Source organism: Calliphora vicina, chromosome 1 (assembly GCF_958450345.1).
Source record: "Calliphora vicina chromosome 1, idCalVici1.1, whole genome shotgun sequence".
Lineage (NCBI taxonomy): Eukaryota > Metazoa > Arthropoda > Insecta > Diptera > Calliphoridae > Calliphora > Calliphora vicina.
In genome coordinates this window covers 25,451,202-25,474,853 of record NC_088780.1, presented here as the reverse complement: position 1 = coordinate 25,474,853, position 23,652 = coordinate 25,451,202, and the positions used below count along the sequence as shown (strand labels likewise).

The 23,652-nt window shown below is 28.5% G+C and overlaps 3 protein-coding genes across 4 annotated transcripts; 2 read left to right on the top strand and 1 right to left on the bottom strand.

Moving 5' to 3' along the window:
• Positions 1–362: 362 nt before the first annotated feature.
• Positions 363–5,935, bottom strand: Mst85C. Its single transcript, XM_065498298.1, has 3 exons — positions 5,803–5,935; positions 5,446–5,730; positions 363–1,325 (listed from the first exon to the last, which is right to left on the bottom strand). Exons 1-3 carry the CDS (start codon positions 5,811–5,813, stop codon positions 779–781), a joined length of 843 nt encoding a protein of 280 aa, XP_065354370.1. The 5' UTR covers positions 5,814–5,935; the 3' UTR covers positions 363–778.
• Positions 5,936–7,296: 1,361 nt separating this feature from the next.
• Positions 7,297–23,143, top strand: Nmdmc (NAD-dependent methylenetetrahydrofolate dehydrogenase). Of its 2 annotated transcripts, none has more exons than XM_065505017.1 (3): positions 7,297–7,469; positions 21,918–22,699; positions 22,770–23,143. In XM_065505017.1, the coding sequence occupies exons 1-3, from the start codon at positions 7,453–7,455 to the stop codon at positions 22,895–22,897; spliced, it is 927 nt and encodes a 308-aa protein (XP_065361089.1). In that variant the 5' UTR covers positions 7,297–7,452; the 3' UTR covers positions 22,898–23,143. The 2 variants fall into 2 exon arrangements, with proteins under 2 accessions (XP_065361089.1, XP_065361081.1); XM_065505009.1 differs by lacking the exon at positions 7,297–7,469 and adding an exon at positions 9,782–9,878.
• Positions 12,916–17,522, top strand: Rel (Relish). The gene is made up of 2 exons (XM_065504998.1): positions 12,916–14,404; positions 14,783–17,522. The coding sequence occupies exons 1-2, from the start codon at positions 13,502–13,504 to the stop codon at positions 16,886–16,888; spliced, it is 3,009 nt and encodes a 1,002-aa protein (XP_065361070.1). The 5' UTR covers positions 12,916–13,501; the 3' UTR covers positions 16,889–17,522.
• Positions 23,144–23,652: the final 509 nt, after the last annotated feature.

Sequence of the window (23,652 nt, the reverse complement as noted above, 5' to 3'; positions counted from 1 at the left end):
CAACAATTCTGTCACACATGCTTTCGAGAATTTTGGTATTTAAAATCAGCAAAATCCGTCCATAAATAACGGAGATATGAGCAAAAAAAAAATTTCCTAACTACAGAGTCGTTGCGCCACCTTCATCCAATCATCCAAATATTTTTCAGAATGTATTTTTACAGACCATATAATAATTCTAGCGGCCTGAAGTTTGATATTTTTCGGCCATACAATCTTGGAGCATTATAATATACATACATCAAAGTCTTAACAACTATCTCAATTTTTCTGTCGAACCTTTAAAAAAAATGGTAAAAGGATTTCACAATAAAAATATAATTTTTAGAAAGTTCTATTTTTACAAGAAAAAAAGATTGGTATTTTTTTTGTTTATTAAATTTAATTATTTAAATTTAAATATGTAAATTTAATCACTTTTAGCTGTTATACAAGCGAGTTAAAAATTAACATGGCTTAATTGTAAAGTAAGAATATTTTGCGTTTTTTTCTCTGCATCAGTAGAATCACATCATCAAATTTCGAGTCGTATAAAACAATATAAAAAGTAGGTAATTAATACACATTAAAAAAGAAAATTAAAAATAAAAATCTGATAACTCAAATTTAGATTTAGTGGGCATATTTAATATCTAAATATTAGCAGTCATGTTATATTAAAAAAAAAAGTCTTCAATATATTTTTGAGACGTCTAACAAAGACTTAACATTATTTTCGTATATGTAGTAGAATTTCGTGAATATGTGTTAACAATGCCACGTTTCAGCAATAGCAGCACTACAAATCCTCATCCATACTGTCTGGTTTAACATTGTTAAAATCTAAATTACACGTATTATTGTTATCAATGAAGTCATCAATTTCATCCGGCTGTTCTGGCGGTAAATCAACATCGGGAATTGTATAATCATCAATTGTTTCATTTTGCTTCATCTCGCTTCCATTTTCATCCATATTATTTTGACTGAAAATATTCATAATGGGTGATGGTTGCCACAAAACCAAAGCCGTGCAGGGTTTAGGAATACGATGGAGTAAGGCTTCCGGTAAATAGGAAACCTTTTTCTGTACAGCATTAAATTTCTTTAATTCTTCACACATTGTTATGCGATTGGCATTACGTAGTTTTTCTTCCAATTCCTTGGCGGTTACTTGATAATCTTCGTAGGTTAAATTTGAAAAACACTTGCCACTTGTAGAGGGTAGCTCATCGCCATTGCCGTCTGCTATATTACCAGCATTATGTTGTATATAATCACTAGATATATGTAACCCATTGAAATGGGCAGTTATTTTCTCTTCCGATATGAATTGTTTAATTGGTCTGGAAAAACAAAGTATACAGTTTGAAAGTTAAAAAAAAAGGTTTGGTATGTACAAAAATTTATAAAGACAGGTTATTTATGACATGGTTTCCGAGAAAAGCTCTAGTAAAAAATAAGAATTAAAAGAAAACACATTCGTATTGCAATATGTTTACAAAATTTACATTTTTGAATCGAGTTACGAAAGAATAATTATTTTTTGGTTAAATTTTTTTTTTGTGAAATTGTCGGTTGGTTTAGCTACTTGATTAACATTATCAAGGTAGAATCTCTGAGAAATACAGTGAGTGACAATACAATTAAAACTATTCAAAACTATATTCCGTAAATTCAGTTTTCTAAAACATGACCATTTACCAAATATATATGGGGCATTTCATGTCAAGTGAAATCGATGTCTTCCGATCGGTTAGTTCTATTGGATAGTAACTCAGACACAACAACAAGATCGGTCGAGAACTCTCTGAGTTAGAGGGGTTCAAAATTTGACATTTTGGCCAAGCAGGTGTTTTTTCTTATCCTATTGTTCCTAGCAAAATATGTTCCAAATAGTTTAAATAGCTAGTTCTTCAATCTTTCGAAAAAAAAATTTATATTTTCAAATGGGCCCTTTTTTCTTAAAATAAAGCTTAGATCGCTTCGTGGGATGCGAGTGGGTATCTATCAAAATAAATATTTTGTAACTCAAAACATAAAATTTTTGACTTTTTTTGCAAAATCAAACATTTTTTGGACTTTTTTTTCAAAATGGACCCTTTTTTAAATTTTTTTAGCTCAAACAAAAGCTGAGATATTTTCATTTCAGATCCTTTTGGTCGCTTAGTGGGATGCGAGTAGGATATCTATCAAAATAAATATTTTGTAACTCAAGACACAATTTTTGATTTTTTTTTTGCTTTCGGAAAAAAAATAAATTTTTTTATTTTTTTTAAATATTTTTTTCGAAAGATTGAAGAAAGAGTTATCTAAACTATTTGGGATACATTTTGCTAAGATCAATAGGTAATAAATTATATGGATAAGAAAAAACACCTGCTTGACCAAAATGTCAAATTTTGACCCCCTGTAACTCAGAGAGTTCTCGACCGATCTTGTTGACCGAATTGTGTCTGAATTACTATCCAATAGAACCAACCTTGGTGCATCGATTTCAAAAGTTGGTTCACTTGACATGAAATGCTCCATATCGTCACCTAAAATGCAAAATAACGTAACATCACTTTTCATAAATGAAAACTACTTGAGATATTGAAACAAAATTTTCAAATCGGAATTACAATGACACTAGAAATATATTTTATAAAAAAAAACAAATTTTTTCAAAGCACACTTTAAGTTATGTGGCTTACGTTTTTTTGAATTGTTGTTTTCTGAAACAAAAAAACGTATCATCAATATAAATTTTTATGAAAAAATAAAAACTTACATAAAAATATTTTTTTTATTTTAAATAAAAGCAGTTACATTTTTAAATTTTTTATGTTTTTTTATTTTAGTTACTAACAACTACTTTTTTAAACTAATCTTAAATTTTCATAAAGATTGCAAAATATATTTAATTGCAACAAATTTATTAAAAAAAAATTTGGATACTACCTAAAATAAGGTAAAAACAATTTATTAATTAATTACTCAAAGCGTATACGTTATTTTGTTTAAGAAAATCACGTACGTGATGATAATTTAGTTTCAATTTTGGTTATAACTTGCTTATTTTTGATAGTAAAAGTTTAAAATTTTTTACACATATGATGTAGTGAATCGTAATCAATAATAAAATCAATTTCGATTTTTTTGATGATACGTTGTTTTGCATTTTAGGTGACGATATGTATATTACCAATACAAAATAAAATTTACTAGGTTTTATATTAGAATATATTATATTTCAGAATTTTTAAGCATTAAAATTCAACAAAAATACATTTACAGATGGTTATATCGACTCCGCAATTTATAATTATCCAGAATATATCGTCCCCTCAATAAAACAATAGTGTATAAGCATATACGAATCTATAAGATTCTATATGTGGTCAAAATTTGGTGAAATTCTACTTCCACAAAGCGGGTCAAAAGATCAATTGAAATATTACTTCTGTTCTAGATGTCGACTAACAAAAAAATTTTAAACTCAATTATTTCGAAATGGAATAAAAATTATACACTATTGTTTTATTAAGGGGACAATATACCAAAAAACCCAAATTGTGTTTATATTTTTGCGATAAAAATAAATCACTGAAAATAACAGTTATAAAATGATTTTTATTTAAATGGTTTGGTATGACCTTTATTAGTTTTTGTTGTTTTTTAATGGTTTGGTGTGAGATAAATAATTCATTTGTTCTTGTTCTTAATAACTGTTACTTTCTCTTTTATTTACATACAATAACATATTGTTAGTAATTTTTAACAAATTATGGAAATAATATGATAAATATGAAGTAATGAAGTCTGAGTAACAAAAATGATATTTTTTTTAATTTGTTATAAATCTTTTAATTTGTTAAATATATAATCTTTAAATTTTATATATTTAAGCGTTGATTTGCATCAAATGCAATTTTGCGATTTATTTTTCATGTTCGCAAATAAAAGTCATAAGCTGACCTTTACGAAAAAAATAAATTATAAATCACTCATCCAGATTATTTGTGTTTGTTTCTTTTCTGTTTCTCTCAACACCAAACCTAAAATGTTCTCGAATAAATCACTCTCTCAGTGATATATCACAAATAATTATTTTTAAATGGCTGCGAATGAGAATTTACCATTGAAATGAAAGTGAACCCGTTATTTTCGGTCTCTGGTATATACATATGTACATTATATACATAGGGTATCAAATGAAATTAATGTAGAATGACAAACTTATATATACCTACACCACTCATGTTAAAGGGTATAAAAACAAGGGACATCCATCAAATATTAAACCTGATTGCATTGTTTTGTAGATACCATAATAGTATTGACCATGATTTATCTTAAAACACACTTACTTGTTTTTGTTAACAAATGTATACAAAAGTATATTTAAAAATGTACAAATTTCTTATTTTTTTTTTTTTTTTTGATTTTGAATTTTTGGAAAATTTTTCATTGTATTGTCATCCAATTTATCGTTGGTAGATATAGAAAGGCCCTAAATAGCATTTTTAATTTCACACAAATACAACTCGTCACAAAAATTTAATGCAATACCTTCTGTAAATTTCGAATTATTTGAGTTCTGGCCTTTCTACATGAGACCTACGGTATATAGCTTAGCTTAGTGAGAAATAGTGTTCAGATTTGAATACAAACTTGAATTGGATACAGATCTATTTTAAACCATCTTTTTTATGTATCCATATGCTGAGGAAAATATGTCTCTAGTTTGGATTCCAGCTCGATACTGATCCCAAACATATCTCTAGGTTTTAAACCGAATTGTTTATTATATCATTATTAAACATAAAACATTATTAAATATAAAAGCGACAATATTATCGCAAGAGATTGCCTTCAGAGTTTTAGAAAAGAATTTACAAAAGTTTATCAAAAACTGGTAATGAAACACTATTATTTCCAACCTATGAATGACAATATTCACAAACTTATTTATGTGAGACACTTCCTCAAATAAGGTTTCTAATCGGGGAAAATTTTTGTCAGGGAATTTTGGGGGCTTTTTCTAAAAGTTACAGTATTTTTTTCGAATGATTCGATTATATTTGATACTAACAAAAAAAAATTTTTTTTGACATAGTATAATTATGATTAAAATAACCTATGTTATGTTACCCCAACTAAAATTTTTCAGCTACAACGAATTATTTTATTAGCAATAAATTCGGTTATCACAACTAAATTATGTTATATGTGTTACAAAAGCAGGATAATTAACATTTCTAGTAGGTCGACTTAATACAAATAGAAATTTTAAGTTCTTAAACGAATTATTGAGATGCTTGTCATTAAAACTTTTTAGTTTCATTTAGTATTAAAAAACTCCCGGGAATGGAAAAAGTCCGGTAAATTAGGAAACCTATGGTAAAGGTATACAAAATCCGAACTGAACTTATACGCTAAATTTAACCCTCCATCCAAATTGTATTGTATAGTTACACTTACAATGTTCCTATTGCGTTAAATTCCGATTTTCGTTTTTGATGCAACAGTGCTCGTCTCATCGCATTATTCTTGTGTGGTGCATGTGCTCTAAATTCCATTACATCTCCGGTGTGATCGGTTTTAGTTATTTTCCAAGGCATTGATTCCATACTCCAATTTGTGGTTGGTGTTGGCATTACATGTGCAGCAGTAGGTGGTTGTTCCAAGATTGGATTATTTATTGGTAGAAATATTTGCTGTTGTTCTTGTATTTGTATAGGTACATGCTCAGATGTTGACAATTGTCTTAATAATAATAAGAGAAAATATAAAATTATAAAAGAAATTTCTTAACCTTTGTACGATTCCTTAACTTACTGTAGGTTCATTTTTGTTGAAATGTTATTATTTTATTTATTTTAATAGTGCGTATATTAGTATAAATACAATTTTTCCCGAAAATTATTAGCTGTTTTTCTTTTTGCAATTTTTTTAACTTGAAACTTTGACGTTTGATTATTTACTTTTCTGTCTACTGGAATGTGCTAGAATAGAAAATGTATATTCGAGTTGCCATATTTAAAAATATTAAGTTATACATCATCAGTGTTGTATTTTAAAATCGCTAAAAATAACTAAATCTAGGCAGTATAGAAAAAGTAATTTCGATAACGAAATTATAATAAATTTCGGAACACATTTACATCCCTAAATCATTAAAATGACCTAATAGAATTATTCAATCTCAAATGTGTTGATATCATTTGAAAGGGCTTGAGATGTCAATTAGGATAGCTATATATTTCTCATGTCAAAATGTTTTCGAAATGCGGCTTCGCATAATAATTTTTCTCTTAATAACAGGTTTTAAGCCGGATAAAGACCTTTTAATCTTTTATTACTGTATACATTTCGCATCGTCGTACATTTAAGCCTCCATTTAATGATCGATATAACATATCAAATATAATCATAATTTAATTGAAACCATGATACAATAATTGAAAAAGGTAGAATCACTAGGAAATCACTAGTTTTCAATATTTACCCCTATAACGTCAAACTTTGATTTTGATTTTTTCAAATTTTCTTTTGTTTGACGTTACCAGTTGTGTCATGATTGAAACTAAATATACCATAAATAATTTTTTGGTATTTTCATCAAATTGCTAAATTTTAAATGTCAAAACTTAATAAATTAATAACAAAAAAAAATACCCTAACTAACAAAACATAACATAAAAATTTATATTAGAATTTTGGAACATTTTTAAAAAGCTTACATCATAGAGCGGAAACTCTCCTGTCAAAGACCTAAGTGGTGAGAATGTATTAGTAAAAAAAACTATGTGAAAACAAAAACAACACTCGTATGTGTAACTTTTTTGAGTAATTTTTTTGTTTGAGTTTTTTTTCGAGTTTCCGCTCTATGTTCTCTATGGCTTATATTTTGAAACTACATTGAAAATATGCACTTTAAAACCCATGAAATTGTCTTTCAAAATCTTTATGTTCGAAATCGAAAAATGTAAGAAATTGGTCTAAAAAAATTAAAATTATTTTTTGAAGAATCCTCATTATTTAGAGATTATTTCAATAGCTTTTTGCTTACATTAAATGAATACAATGAGCTATTTTATAAAGGTATTATATATCTGTTTTAACGTTAGGAAAAAATAAAGAGTTGTCTGTTTTGTTGCTATTTTTGCCCGCTTACGTTAATGTTTTGCATTAACATAAAAAATATTGAGTTTTGTTGTTGGCAATGTAATGCGCAAATTGGTTTTTTTTATAAAAAAGGCAACACTGATTATTAGATTTATTTTTTTCCTATAAAAGCCCGAGAAAAATAAATTCACTTTTAAAATAACGTTGAATTTCAAACAGTGAAGTGATAAAATAAGTAATAACTGTAATAAAAAAAAACTTTAAATACATTCATATTTAATATAATCTAACGTGCGAATATTAATAAAAATTCCAAAAATAGTATAATTTTTTTTAAGAACGAAAATCAAATAAATCAAAATGCGTTTCATTACAAGGTAAGTTCAAATTTTTAATTATAAACTTGAATGGAAAAAATTTAATTATAAAAATATCGTATATGTCCCTAAGGTTTGGATTATTTAAATAAAGAGTGAAAATAATTACTAATAAATTGCAAACATTGCAATAAAGTGGTTAAATTATAATTTTGTTTTAAATTTAAGGTTTACAATTTTAGATTGTTTTTATACTAATGAGTGCAATGCATTGTTTTCATTTACATATCATCATTTTTATATTTATTTTTTAAACCCATTTCCAATTCCTTATCGTACCTTTTGTTTCAGAAAAACATGTTTTTATAGGAATGTTTTTCATCAATATTATTGTAATTAATAAACATGCTATTATTCCTTTTTTACGCTTAGCACCATTTAATTTTATAACACGGACCTAGTAGTATATTTATTTTATATTTTCAATCGACGTCAATACAAATTGCGTTATCTGTTAGTTGTTTCTAAGAGGCTCGTATGGACCCCCTTGTTAGATTGTTTTCTTATCAAGATTTCAATTATTTTTGTAAATTATTGTAAATATTTCATCACGCTGGACATGTGGAAAAGTTAATTAAATTGTATATTGACGTAATGTTTTGAAAACGTTTCAAATTGAATAAAAGCTGAATTAATTCATAAATGTTTACTAATTTTTTTTTTGTTCATTGAATGAAACATATATTTTTCAGAAAGGCTATACATTAGGTAAATAACTATTGACAATTTTTGCAAATTGGCATAGCATATTCGTATAGAGTATTAAAAAATATAAAAAACCACGGTATTATTTTTTCTCGGTTGTTAAAAATGTTCACGCACCAAACGCAATAAAGTTTTTCATTAAATTTTTTCAATTATTTTGAAAAACAATATATTTTATTTTAATAATAACTGCGGACTACTTCAAAAGATAATTTTTAAATAAGGGAAGTATTCCTCACACTTGCAAAAAAAAATTAAATTATTTATAGGTATAATTTTTCAGAGAAAAAAAAATTTGGTTTATTTTAGAAATTGGTGTTGGTGCGTGATGTTTTTGATTCCAAATGACCTAAAAAAATGATTTTCATTACTTATACAACATTGGCCATCACGTGGTGGTATGCCAAAAATATCGCCAAAATTAGTTACATATGTATATGCCTACTATACATATATGTTCTGGATTAAATAAGTTGGTAAAAAAATGTGGTGAAAAATAGGAGGTTAGAGTTGTCAAACCGGGTTTCGAATCATTCGAAAAATAGTACGTATTCTAAGAATAACTTTGATGTAATCAATTGTTTGTTTTGATTTGTTTGAAATTTTAAGAATTCAGATTTGAATTAAAGAAAACTTTAATGATCCAATAAAATTTTAATTCTATAAACAATGGATTCTCAGAGGAATGCAAACAATATGTTTCAAGTAATTAAGAGATACAATTTAATTTGTCTTGATTTTGAACACTTTTATTAAGAATTAATTCTTTCGAACATTTGATCATCAATTTTATGATAAAAAATGTTCAGTGTATTTTGGATATTCAATGAATTTACAAAAAATAATGACTTAAAAATAGTTTTTTCAGAGTTTTAATTTGAACAGATATAAAGTAATAATTTCCTTTTATTCAAATTTATGTAGGTACATTTTTTATGAATAATAGTTAATAATAGTTATGATAAATACATATAATTTTCTCTGTGTATTTTGGAGCATATGATCATTTGTAGTTGTTGCTTTTGTAGTTTGTTAATTTTTGTATATAATAATGTGTAGGTATGGCAAACTTTTTATTTTTTGGATAAATACCCACATTTGTATTGTTGTTTTTATTTCACAAACTCAAAGCACGCGTTCAACGTGAAATTAAATTTATTTCAACGTTGTAACGAGGAGCACGTTGTTTATATTCTAGTGTATAAATAGAATTAATAAAAAATTTTAAAAGGTAAATAATACTTTAATTAAATATCAAATTAAACCATTATTAAGAAACAAATAATTAGCCTTAAATTGTGCATGAAAAATAATTAAAATAAATCATTGAGTAGTAAGAATATAAACAATTTTATCATTTTATTACTACTATTTGTGAAAAAAGAAAACTCTTTAATTCTTTCTCCCTTTTATTAAAGAAAGTAAAAAGAGCTTTTAGTTAACAGGTGTTGTTGTTGTTTTTCTTTAAGAGTGCATAGTTTCATTTTCTCATTCAATATAAGGAAGATTTACCAGTTCAGTATTTTGCATGTAATAATAGTGTGTATATTGTTATTTAATTAATTCACAAATCGTTAAATTTTTATAATTTACAATGTTTTCTGTGCGTTGGATGTTGCGTTTAAAAGTTAATAAATATGGTTCGAATGTAATTCAAGTGCAACAACAAAGTTTTAAAAGGCGACATTGTTTAAACAATCCAAGGTTTGTAACAAAAAAAAAACTCGCATTGTCAGCGAAAAACCATTGAGGAGGTCTATACAGGGCTGCCATACTTGGGTATTTGTCTCCTAAATAGTGGAATTTGAAAGGTTCTAGGGGGGAAATATATTTCAAAAAATTGTAGTTTAAAAATAGTTTTTGTCACCAATCCATAGTACCTGAGATATGGACCCCAAAGTTCGAATATTCGCCATGTTATATTTTTGAGGTTTTTTGACATCGGAAAATATTCACTGAGGACCTCATTTTTAAAAATTGTTACGAAATCGTTTCCAAATTGTTGTCAAATGTTTGCCGTTACGGTTTATAATGAGCACCTCAACATGAAGGAGTTATAATAATCTTCCAAAATATGGTTTTAATCCGTAATTATAGCGTATATGGGTAATTTGCTACAGTTCCCAAAAATAAAGGTCGATTATTAAAAAAACGATTATTGGGTTCGATTAATCGACAGTAAAAATCGAAATGAAAATGGTTGATCGAAAAGTCGAAAATCTATTATTAACTTTTCATACCATTCACAAGTTTGAACCCATTAAAACTTTGTGTTTTTAAAAATATCTGTTTACTCAAAATATGTCAGATTATATAAAAGCTATAATATATGTAAATCTTGGATACAATTTAGCGTATAATAATACAAATTTACCATTATTAAGCAGCTCTTCGTTATATCTCGGAGGTAAATATCCCTCCGCCAAAAGCCGGATACTAGAAATACATTTTTTCGACAGCCATTTGAGATGGAACAATTATTTTGGGAGATCTTTACAATTTTAGTTATTTAGGGATGTAATTGAGTTCCAAGAACTTTCAAAATCTGCAGTCAAAACTATATTATTACACTATATATATTTTTTGATAGAATGTGTGATGTGTTCGGAAAAATCTTTGAGCTCTTGTGGTAGTTTTGAAGGATTTTAACTACAGAGATTTTTTTGAGTATGATGGTTTTTTCGCTTTTTGATTTAAAAAAGTCCAAAACCCTAGATTCCTTTTAATTAAAAAATAGTGATACATTTTTTTCAAGATTTTTGAAACAACTAAAGCCCAGATATTCAAAATATTTTTTAAGGTATGACAAAACAACGTAATTTAAAATGTTTCCTGAAAATCCCAATGCTTAAGTATTTTTTCTTTGGCCAGCGTAAAATTTTTTAGTGTTATTAATTTTCTCCAATCAATTAAAATAAATCGTCACCTAAAATGTAAAAGGAGCTATCATCACTTTTTTAACATTTTACAAAAAACTTAATAAAATTAAAAGCGTTGTGGTTACAGATATGATTTTCTTTAATACAGTCGGTTTTTTTAAAAATAGAATGCGAAACGAAAATTTAAAAGAAATTTTTACAAGAATTTATTTAATTATTAAACATTTATTTATTAATTTCATTATTTAAGAAGCCAAGGCTAAATCAAGATAATATGTTTTAAACCAATTATTCTTTAATGATGGGACATACCTTTTTCTTTTTAGCAATGAACAAAGTATTATAATGCGTAGTTTAAGAGTTATGGCTCCCCAAAGTTTAATTTTCGGTACTTAAAAAATATTTGATGTCCACAGTTTAACATTAAATTAAAATCTACTTGATTTATTACTAAGTATGTATTCTAGTTTAAAAAAAATGAGATTTGGGAATTTTTGAAAATATTTTTTATTCCGAGGAAAACAAAGAAAATAATACAGCAACCCTGTGTGTATTTAAAAAAATCAACGAGGCTTTTTTCTCACTCACTCTACTTTTTTAGTGTTGTTAACTTAGTTCAATTTTTTAATAGAAAACTAACCGCAGTTTTTATTAAATATGTAAATTATTTCTAAACGAATTCGTTATAAATTTGTTGTTAATGTTAAAATTTCAAATGCTTTTTTTAAATTTTTTCATTTAAAACTTAAAAAAAATGTGATTCAACTTACAGCCAATTTTTATAAAATTGACAAAAATTCTAAACGAACGACAACGTTTGTGTGACAAAATAAATCACAAAAATTGTTCTATTTTTTCGTTGCCTAATTTTTAAATGTTCAACGAATTTCGTTAAAAAAATATTAAATTCTTTTAATAATGAAAACAAAATTTTTTTCGTTATTTTGACGAATTAAATAAGTTTTATAAAAGCATTCTTAATTTTGTTATAAATTATTTCTGCCTATGTATTATTACTAAGTAATACGTAAATTTTGTCTTGGAGGCTGTGTAATATGCAAGAATGAATAATACAAATATGGAAATTATGACGAATTGAATGTCATATAAATTTTATAAAAACAGTGATAAAAACACTACTTCATATTCCGAGAAGTTTTTGTTTTCAAAATGAATTCACATATTTTTGTAATGTATAAACCGAATTCACATGATTTATCTTTTACTTTAGCAAGCCTTTTGTTAAATATACACAATACATGCGATTTGCACATCAATTTGGAATTATTAATATTTGAAAATTGATCGTTGTTGAAATCACTATTTACAGAAGAGGGGTAACTGATGAATTGACAGTTTGATGTCATCTGAGTATCTAAATTTTAGATTCTAAAAAGAATATAATAAATCAAATTCATATTTATTTATTCAAACAGTATAATAATACAGTTATTCAATCCGAGATATGAGTTCATAAACATATGTAAATAAAAGGCATTTAAAATAACAAATATAAATTACAATACAAAAACATAATCGGCTCCCCAGCTATAAAACGTAGTTTTTTATTTAGTCAAATATTTCCCTAATGTAATCATACCTTAAGTTGACAACGCTGTGGTTGCATTGTCGCCAAACAGGGTTGCAATTTATTGTTTAAAATATATGTATTGAAAAAGCTTGTTTTCTAGTGTGTGTGATCTACCTTTTAAAAGAACTTGTTTTTATTAAAAGTCGTAAAACAACAAAATGGACGTAATCTAATGACGTCGGAAGTTAAGTAAAAGCTCTATATATAAAACTTTTGAAAATATTTTATGTGAAATTAAAAATATATTCATTGCTAATTTGTCTGTAAGCTAATGTGGAACGTTTAATATTAAAGTGCATTTTTCAAGTTATTAAGAAAAAAGTCAAAGATAAGAAAACAAAATAAAACAATTTTAATTAAGTTACATACATTAATATATAGAAAACAACATTAAATAAATAAAATAATTAAACTTGTGTAAATAAAAAAAAAATAGCACACGTTAATTGTTGACTCATTAAATGAGCTTTGTCTAAATATTGTCTTCCCCCTCCCCAACTTTATTATTGTCAGTGTATTGAACGGGGAAGAACCATATTTATTTTATTTTAACGTTTAAATACGAACAAAGATAAGCAAATTATAGCTGCACTCACATTTACAAACGTGTTTTATTTCAAAACCATTGGAAATTTTAGAAGAAGCTGTTCGTACACATTATCATTACATTACTGAACGTTGATTTGTTAAGTAATTACGCAGCAATAACTAAATCTTAAAAATAAATTTAAAAAAATTATTTTATATTGCAATTAAAAGAGAGCAGTAACAAACAAATAAGAGAATTTAAGTACTCTCATGTACATGTCAAAGTACTCTTAAAAACAGTAAAAAAGAAAACAACAACAGAAAAAATCATGGAAAATATGATGCCATATTTAAGTTCTACGACAAATAATGAAAAGGATTTTATCAATATGGATACACTGGAACGTATACGAAGTGTCAGCGAATCTTCTATGGGTGGCACTAGTGGCTATAATAGCACAACATCGCCAGGACCAGAAAACTCTCCTGTTTCAAGTCGCTATTCTCCGGTACAATCCCCAGACTCTGTTCTACAAACTGAATTTTCCCAATTAGTGATACCGCCACTATCTTATCAACAGCAAAACACATCGCAATACGTACAATTGCAGAATGTGCACATGAATGTAAACAACAATCAGCCACTATTGTATCAACAGAACCAAAATATGAATTTCTCACCTCATTTAAACTTTGGAAATCCTATAAATTATCAACAATTTCAGCAGCCAACCGCACCATCAACAATGTCATATACAGATGTTAAATATGAATATGAGGCATCCTTACGTATTACCGAACAACCGGTAGAAAAATTCCGTTTTCGTTACAAGTCCGAAATGCACGGCACACATGGCTCCCTAAATGGTACCAACTCTCAAAGAAATACAAAAACCTTCCCCGAAGTCGAGCTGGTCGGTTATAAAGGACCAGCCATCATACGCTGTAGTTTGTTTCAAACTAACCTTGAAAGTCCACACTCACATCAGTTGGTTGTACGCAAGGATGACCACGATATATGCGATCCACACGAATTGAAGGTTTCCCTAGAAGTTGGTTATTTTGCCGAATTTAAAAATATGGGTATTATACATACCGCCAAGAAATTCATTGTAGAGGAATTGTTAAAAAAGAAACGTAAGCGTTTGGGTCGTGAAGTTTTAACAACAAAAGAAGATCAGGAGCTGCACAAGCAAACAGAAAAAGAAGCCAAGGATATGAATTTAAATCAGGTAAGCATTTTTGTTGTGAATATGGTATTATAAAAGAATTCTAGAATGGCTACTCGTATTTTTAATGTTATTAATTTTAAAGTGATTTTCTTTTTTCAAAATCCGGAAAAATATTTTTTCACCATTTTTTTCATATGTTCGAAGCCCCCAAATATCTTGCATACATAATATATCGGCTATGGTTGTTATTTAAATTTGGGAAAAGCTGACGGACAGGGTTAAATCGAATTTTCTATATGTACATATATAATTTTCTAAATTTAATAAATATTTTCTAAAAGAGGTTTATGTAGCTATTCTAGAATATTTTTTAAACAAGGTAGCACAGAAAAAACACATATTAACTTAAAATTTTCTCAACTTCATCACCCACACAAGGTACGTCTATGTTTTGAAGCATTTCGTGTTGAAGAAAACAAATCGTACACGCCTATAGCTGCGCCAGTTTATTCAAATCCCATTAATAATCGTAAGTCTGCACAAACCGGAGAATTGCGTATTACACGCTTGAGCATAGCAACAGGCAATGTTGCAGGTGGCGACGATCTAATATTATTGGTGGAAAAGGTTAGCAAAAAGAACATTAAAGTACGATTCTATGAAATGGTTGAAGATGAGCAAGTATGGGAGGCTTTTGCTACTTTTCGCGAATCCGATGTCCATCATCAATATGCAATTGTCTGTCGGACACCATCGTATAAAGACAAGGATATCGACAAAGCTGTTGAGGTGTTTATTGAGCTTGTAAGGCCATCGGACGATGAACGCAGTTATCCGCCAGTATCGTTTCGTTATAAGCCAAACTATGCTGTAATATCGCGTAAACGTAGACGAACATGTTCATCTTTAAATAGCGGTTCTTGTAGCAATTCTGGCTCACTAAGTTCAGGAGAAATACCTAAAACTATTCAAGAACAACAGAAATTACTTAATGCATCAGATGAACTTAAACAGTTATTCAACTCGGAGTTGATTAAATCCGATATATCAATAGATTCGGGCTTATTGGCTTATTTAGAGGATCCAAAAGTGAACGATTTCGACCCATTGCTATCGAGTGGTAATCGTATCGAAAAAGATGGAGTTTGTAGCGCCAGCGAAGCTAAGAACCCCTATCACTACAAGAAATCGATGATTAGCAAAAAACAAATGGATTTGGCTAGACAAGGTGTACAACAGCATCAGCAACCACTTAATTTATATTTACAGCGTATTTTAAATATACATCATGATACTATTAGGTCTTCAACACCACCAAATCCCACAAAACGCGACAGTGCTGCTGAGCAAATAACCAAAATCATAAATGAACATGCTGAAAAATATGGAGATTCGCTGATACACGAAATTGTACTGGGAGATAACAATAAATTTGCCATACCGATTTTTAGGGTTTTGGAGTATTTCAAATTAAATGAACTTTTAAATACCATAACAAACAAAAGAACACAGACGGCCTTACACTATACCTGTCTGTACAGTCAGCCAAACTATATACGGCCGCTTTTAAAATTGGGCTGTAACCCCAACATCCAAGATTCTGATGGTAATACAGCACTGCATCTTGCAGTGCGTGAAAAGGACTTGAAATGCTTGGAAAGTTTCATAAATTCGGAAATGTCTTTGAATCTAAACCATTTAAACGATGATGGTTTTACACCCTTACATTTGGCCATACGCGATAACAATTACGAAATTGTGGCCAAACTATTGAAATTTGATGCAAATACAGTGACTACGACCTGCAGTAAAGATGGCAGTACCGCTTTACATATGGCCGTACAACAACAAAATCTTAAATTGGTTAATTTAATATTGGACAATAGCCCATTAATTTCTGCAATATTATATGCCAACAACAGGGCTGGCTATACGCCTTTAGATTTGGCCAAGCAACTGGTAACGAGTGATGAACAGGCGAAACAAATACTAAGCAAACTTCTAACATTCTACAACAAATATCCTTCTCACGATAAAACAGAAAAAATGGACGTGAACACATGTAGCGGCGATGTTGTGGATGACGAAGATGAAGAACATAAATTGGTAATAAAAGAAGAAGAAAATTCATGTTCATCTACCGAAGACGACGAGGAGGATAATAACAGTAATTTAAGTGAATCAAATACAAAAACAACATCCAAAGTAGGGCCGATTACACAAACGAAACTCATAAAAGAATCAGACATTAAACAAGAACTTACCGACGACCAGGCTACTACCACCACTACTCTCAATGCAACGGATCTGGAGGCGGCTTTAAATAATAAACAGATTTTCTCACAACTTAGCGTTAAGTTAAATGAGAATGAAAATTGGAAAAAACTAGCCACAGATATGGAAATGCCTCATTTTTATTTAACGAATGCACAAGCTTTCCTCAATTCATTGAAACGCAATTTAAAAAGCGTAAATTGTACACAATTTGCCTTAGCACTGGTTACTATTGACAAAAGTTTATATAATTTATTATTAAATAAATAAAATGTATCTATGTATATGTTGAAAAAATAATGTATTAGTTTAAGCGAAGTTCATTTCATGATTATTTTACATTTTCTTAGGCTATAAATTTCATTTCAAAAGTCCTTCATAATCATGCGTATTTTCATTTTTTTTTTTAAACCGCTAATATAATAAAAAGTAATATTATATAAAAATAAACTTTCTTAAAATATTCGAAATTTAGTACTACTAAAGGTATTTACAGACGATAATACTGCGAATTAATGCTTTTCAAATTTAAAATATTAAATCCATCTGATTTGTCAAGAAATCATATTGAAAAATACAGTTCTTGCTTACAAAATAGTATTCAAAATATATTATTGTTAATTGTTTTATTTAGTTTTTATATTTTCTTCACATTTATTGTTTTCCTTTTTTTTTAAATTTAATACATTTTTGTTTAGACCATAGAAATCTGTAAATACCTTAATTGTTTATCAAAAGATTGTAATTGCTTAAATTCGAATGTATGGTAAAATTCTAAATTTGACCACAAAATTAATATTAAAACATTTTCATTTATTTAATTATATTTTATTATAGTATATTAATTATTATATGCCTAATCTTTTTATTAAATAAACAATTTATTATCGTATAAAATAATAAATATATGTATAGTACATTAGTTTCATTTTCAAAGAAACTGGGGATTTTTAATTTTGATAAGTCTCATAATATATAAGTAAGATGCTTTCAACAAAGATTCATAATTTCTTATCAGTTTATTTTTCTTTGAAAATTCTTTTTACTGATGACCCCCATGCATCGCATCAGTTTGATAGACTGATTTTTTTTTTTAATTTTTAAATCAAATGTACGTGTATTTTATATATACATTCTTAAAGCTTTTTCTTTGTTACTTATTAAATAGTAGAAACTTAAAATAATGTGTTTGACTGTTGCAGTTCCAAACGGGGAATTACATTTGGTATTTCCCCTTTTGCTTAACAATTCTACGAAACATTGTTGTCATTCATACATGTGGTATTTATCCTACATTCATATTGTATATACATTAGGGTAACACCGTTTATATAGAGGCAAAGTAAGGGGTCGATATTCCCAACTAAAATGAAAGTTTAGTTTGAGGAGACCATTTCTAATAATTTTTGTCCTGGCATCAGTATTTTATGGTTTAAGGTTTTTATGATTTTTTTTTTCATATTTCTCGCAAAGGAAACTTATTAAATATTAGTATCATGTGAAAGTTCATTGAAAGGCACTTTCAAAGCCATATCTTAATTCTATTTTTTCTCAAGAATTTTAAGTTTTTTTGAATTTTGACTTTTAGTTTAAATAAATACGGCCCTATCAGGGCACACTTAGTAAGGTGACTGCGATGAAACAGCAATACAACAAATCCAAAAGCAAAAACAACAACAGGCAACTTTGACAGTTCACCTACTTTTTAACAAAAACAAAGTACCTGTTGTTTTTGTATTGTTGTAGTGATGCAGTCACCTTTCTAAGTGTGCCCTGCAGCCCAATTATGAAAAAAAATTCCCCGGGAATTTTTTCCCTTTTTTAATTTTTCCCATTTAAATTCTATTTTAAAAAAGCGAAAAGGGAAAAAACTCCCGGGAATTTTTTTTCATATTTGGGCTGATAAATTCATCTAGTTTTGAATTTACACGAACATTTCCGATACGTTATTGAATGTGCCTTTCACATGATATCAATATTTCATACATTCTTTACGATAAATATGAATAAAAACCTTTAAAAATTACCTTTTTATCCTTTGAACCAGCTCAGAGTGAAATGAATTTTACTTTTATTTTAGTTGGGAACATCTACATTTTTTTTGGTCACCCTAATATACATGTCTATATATGTACATAAAACGTGATGCATTTTTTTCGTGCAATTCTTATGCTTTATTACTTTGTTTGAATACAAAGCAAGTATGAGTGTTATATTCGGCTGTGACGAATCTTATATACCCACCACCAATATACAGGCCTATCACACATTTTTTTCGGAATGGTTTTAATTCCGTAGTTTTTAATCCGAACGATTTCGTTTTAGATTCTTCAGATTCGGTATAATTTCTTAATTTCAAAAATATTTAATAATTCTGTATATCTTAAACTTTTTTTTAATAATTTTTAAATGAATATAACTTTTTAGTTTTAAAAGATATTGGAACAGAATAAATTATGTATAATTATGTAGCTTATGAATTCAAAGATAAACAGCCCAATTATGAACAGCCCATTGAATTTGAATAGGAAAAATGGGAAAAGGGAGAAAACTCCCGGGGAATTTTTATTCATAATTGGGCTGAAAGCCTTTGTGTTTTTTAGATTTTTTTTTAAAGGCCCGTGTGCAACAGAGCAATTTTAGTGAACCCAAGGTCAGATATTTTGTACCATGGCGGATATATTGATGTATCAATCATTTATGTAAGTTATTTGGGGACTTCGGAAAGCTGATTTCATCATAAACAAAACAATGGAAACTGAAGTTTCATTTTTACAAAAAATTTCTGACTCTTTTAGTGGCTCAGTATTTTGTTAGAAATCCCTTGGTGTTATTAATGGTTCACAACGACGATACATTGAACCCATTAAATCTTCATCTTTGAAATATTTTGCAGTTCGAGAATTTGAGAATTTATTTTTTTTTAATTTTTTAAAATTTCTGATTTATTAATTGAATATTTATCACAGCTAGTTTTTTTGCAGGGGGTTTTTATGTAATTCCATTCGAAACGAAACACTTTCGAAATATAGTGTATAAAGCATACAAATTCGAACGAATTTCTTTTCGAAAGGGGTTACATAACCCCACAGCATTAAAAACGTTTATTATTTGGTGGTTCTACGACCAATATTTCAATGTGTCACAAACGTATGGACTAAATCTGTATACACCACATCTTTTGGGCGGTGGGTATGAAAAATATACTTTTAAATTTGTAAATTCCCTTGTATTTTGTAGAATTTAGTTTATTAACCTTCTTGAGCTGTTCATTGGTTGGTGAGTCTGTGTGCAATAGTAAATATAAATATATAAATGTTTATAATTTTGCTCATGTACATACTAATAATCAAAAAAAAAAATCCTAATACGGAAACAATTGTGGTTTTTATATGGGAATCACACTAGATCTACAAACGTAAATGGATAGTATTTAGCGCGAATTATTATTTTATTCATATTTTGAAAAATATACTTGTATGTACGTATGTATGTTGTTATTGTCACAGTTCCACTCTTGTCTTCTAAAATAATTATACGATCTCCAAGTTTTCGATATCATATAAAAAGGCCTTGAAATAGCAAAAACAAAATTTTAAAAATTTCTTTTTGTTTTATATATGTATGAATTCTAAACCGAGCAGACTTGCGGAACTAAATTGCCTAGTGTGAAAGGGGTCTATGTATAATTTATTCCATGGATCTCTTATTTCATACATATATGTACATCAGGCTGGGTCGATTTGTATGGACGATCAAAAAGTAAAAAAATCGTATAGCAGAAACGCTATCTACGGAAAATTCTAAGAAAGTTTCCTCAAGAAACCATAGGTCAATCAAATCCTATCTTGCGCATTTCGTCTTTTATCCAATAAAAAAAACTATTCAAAATATATGTACTGAAATATCATTGGATAAAAGACGAAATGCTCAAGATAGGATTTGATTTTTGACCTATGGTTTCTTGAGGAAACTTTCTTAGAATTTTGCATAGATTGCGTTTCTGCTAAACGATTTTTCGTGGAAAAAATCGATCCACCCTAATGTACATACATATCGTTAGCTTAGTACGCAAATGTGCCAAGTCCCATTTTTTTAATTTTACAGGAGAGACAAAAAACGTTCTATCTTTTTTTGCTTTCAATATTTTTTAGATCTGTAAACGCAGTTCTCTCCTATAATATGTTGGCTTTAAGTATCAGTTGAAAATATAAAATAATTGAAATGACTTTAGAAACTGAAGCCATTTTTAGAGACTTAGCTCCATTGATTTTTATGATTTTGTGTTTTTTGGCTGGACTTAGGACATTTTCTTATAATAAATTTAAATTTCTCGTTTTATTATTTTACAAATTGGTTTTATTATTTTATATTATTTAAATAAATAAAAAACAGTCTTATTTGATTGCTGTATAGGAAAATAACTTAAAATCTTATACTTTTGTAATATTAAAAAATAAATTATTCGTGTGGTAAATCGTCATAAAATTTATGATAATCTTTTGGTAGAGTGGTTTTTAAAAATTGCAAGTCTTCGTATTTTTTTGGCTGTTATATTTTTTCTTTCCTAGTAAAGTTGCTGCAAATTAGGAAACTCAATTGCTTCTATATTTTTATTAATCTTCTGCGGCATTTTTTTCCATTCTTCAAAATTGATTTTTTTTTATTTTATTTTACAGTGAATTGTGTAACCACATTATAGTGATTACATCGAAAAATCTTAATATTCAAAGTATTATAGGAAATAGTTTTGAAAAAGTAAATTTAAATAGCATATTCAATGTTTTTGGCTGGACTTTGCACGTTTTCTTATTATTATTTTTTTGTGGACTTAGCACTTTTGCGTATCACTGAAAAATCATCAGTTAGAAACAAAATAACGAAATTTTTTTTATTGCAAAATCTTTCTACATCAAAATCTTAATTTAAATCAAAATTGGACTTGTTACGTTTGCGTACTAAGCTAACGATATGTACTATAATAATAAAAAGTATTTTTAAAACTTTTAGGGTACTGCTACACGTTCAATATATATTGTGATCCATTGTAATGGATCACGCAAAATTAGGTTATTCTGCGATTTGGATCGCGATCCATCAATATAAAATTAAAAATTGATTATGAATTTTATTGAAAATTTAGCGAAATACGTATGTATGTAATCAATCAATTGCCAAAAAATTAAATAAATCACCCATATCCTCCATTCTGCTCACTAATGTTGCGATCAGACCGATGTTTAATTCCAAGTTCAAAACATAAATAAGTATTTTCTTCTTATTATTTATTCCCCATTAGTATGGCTCAAATTATCGATGGCAAGGCTATTGCTGCCCAAATACGCTCAGAAATTCGCGAAGATGTTGCTGTATTCACAGCTCAAGGCAATCGTGTACCGCATTTAACAGCCATAATCGTTGGCGAAGATCAAGCCAGTGAGACCTATGTGCGAATGAAAATGAATGCCGCCAAAGATGTTGGCATTAGCAGTACAACTGAACGTTTATCGGCAAATGTTACCGAACAGGAACTTTTAGAATTGATCGATAAATTAAACAAGGATTCAAATGTTGATGGTATATTGGTACAATTGCCAGTGCCGGAACACATGAATGAGCGTAAAATTTGCAATGCAGTTGTTTGCGAGAAAGATGTTGATGGCTTTAATGTCTTCAATGTGGGACGCATGTGTCTCGACATGAAATCAATGATACCAGCCACACCATTAGGTGTAATTGAATTGTTGAAGCGTACCGGTATTGATACCTTTGGAAAGAATGCCGTAATTGTGGGACGTTCTAAAAACGTCAGCATGCCAATTGCCATGTTAATGCACGCCGATGGCCGTAACGAGACCAATGCCATGGATGCTACAGTAACCATTTGCCATCGCTTTACACCACCCAAAGAATTGGCAAAATATTGTTCAATGGCCGATATTATTATAACAGCAACTGGTGTTCCCGGTCTTATAACAAAAGAAATGGTGAAGCCCGGTGCCTGTGTCATTGATGTCGGCATAACCCGCATAACGGACAGTAATGGTAAAACCAAGTTGGTGGGAGATGTAGATTATGATGGTAAGAAATTTACTTTTAAAATATTTGTCTACCTTTTATATTAAATTATTCTTTTTTTTTACATTTTTAGAAGTTCGCCAAGTAGCTGGTTATATTACACCCGTACCTGGTGGTGTGGGTCCCATGACTGTGGCCATGTTAATGCTCAACACTGTAACGGCTGCTAAAAACTTGGCCGCTGCCTGCAATAAGAGTTAGTTCCATGGATCTGCAGTTTGCTGACAAATTAGTTAGATGGCTATAGTATTTTTCTTTTTAGTTCTGTTTACTTTTTAATCTCATTTCCTATTTAATTACGTTTTATTTTCTTTATAAAATCCTTTTCGTTTTTCATTAACGAAATTACTAAGTATAGTACTGTATGATGACAATTTTTCTCTATATTTTAATTTACACATTTTTAATATGCAACAATATTATTGTTAAATATATTTAATAATGCTATTTTGAGTTTGAAACAAATTTAAAATTTATAAAAAAAAATATATACATACATATTTATTTTTAATTATAAAAGGATAAAGGTAAGTATTTTATTAAATTTTTCATACTATGATATTCCTAATTTCTTTGATTTTAAGTTACCCTCCTTAACAATATAATTCCACTAAGGAGTAATTATTTGGCCCAAGTCCTTTTTATACCTTTATAAATTATAATTCGGTACAGTTAGGCAACGCTAAACATTAAAGTGAAACACAAAACTCTCGAAGGCACAGATTATGTCTGTGTCGAAGGCGAAGAAAGGCTAGATTTCTTTGTTCTTTCAAAATGTCAATCTTAGCCCTTGGCCTATATTCGGAGTATATTCTGGATGGCTGTAGATTGCTGAGTCGAAATAAGTATGTCTGTATGTATGTTGAAAACAAATTTCCGAAGCCGCCTAACATGATACATCAATATATCCGCTATAGTCCAAATAAGATTTTTATTTAAAATCGAGAATGTGCCTG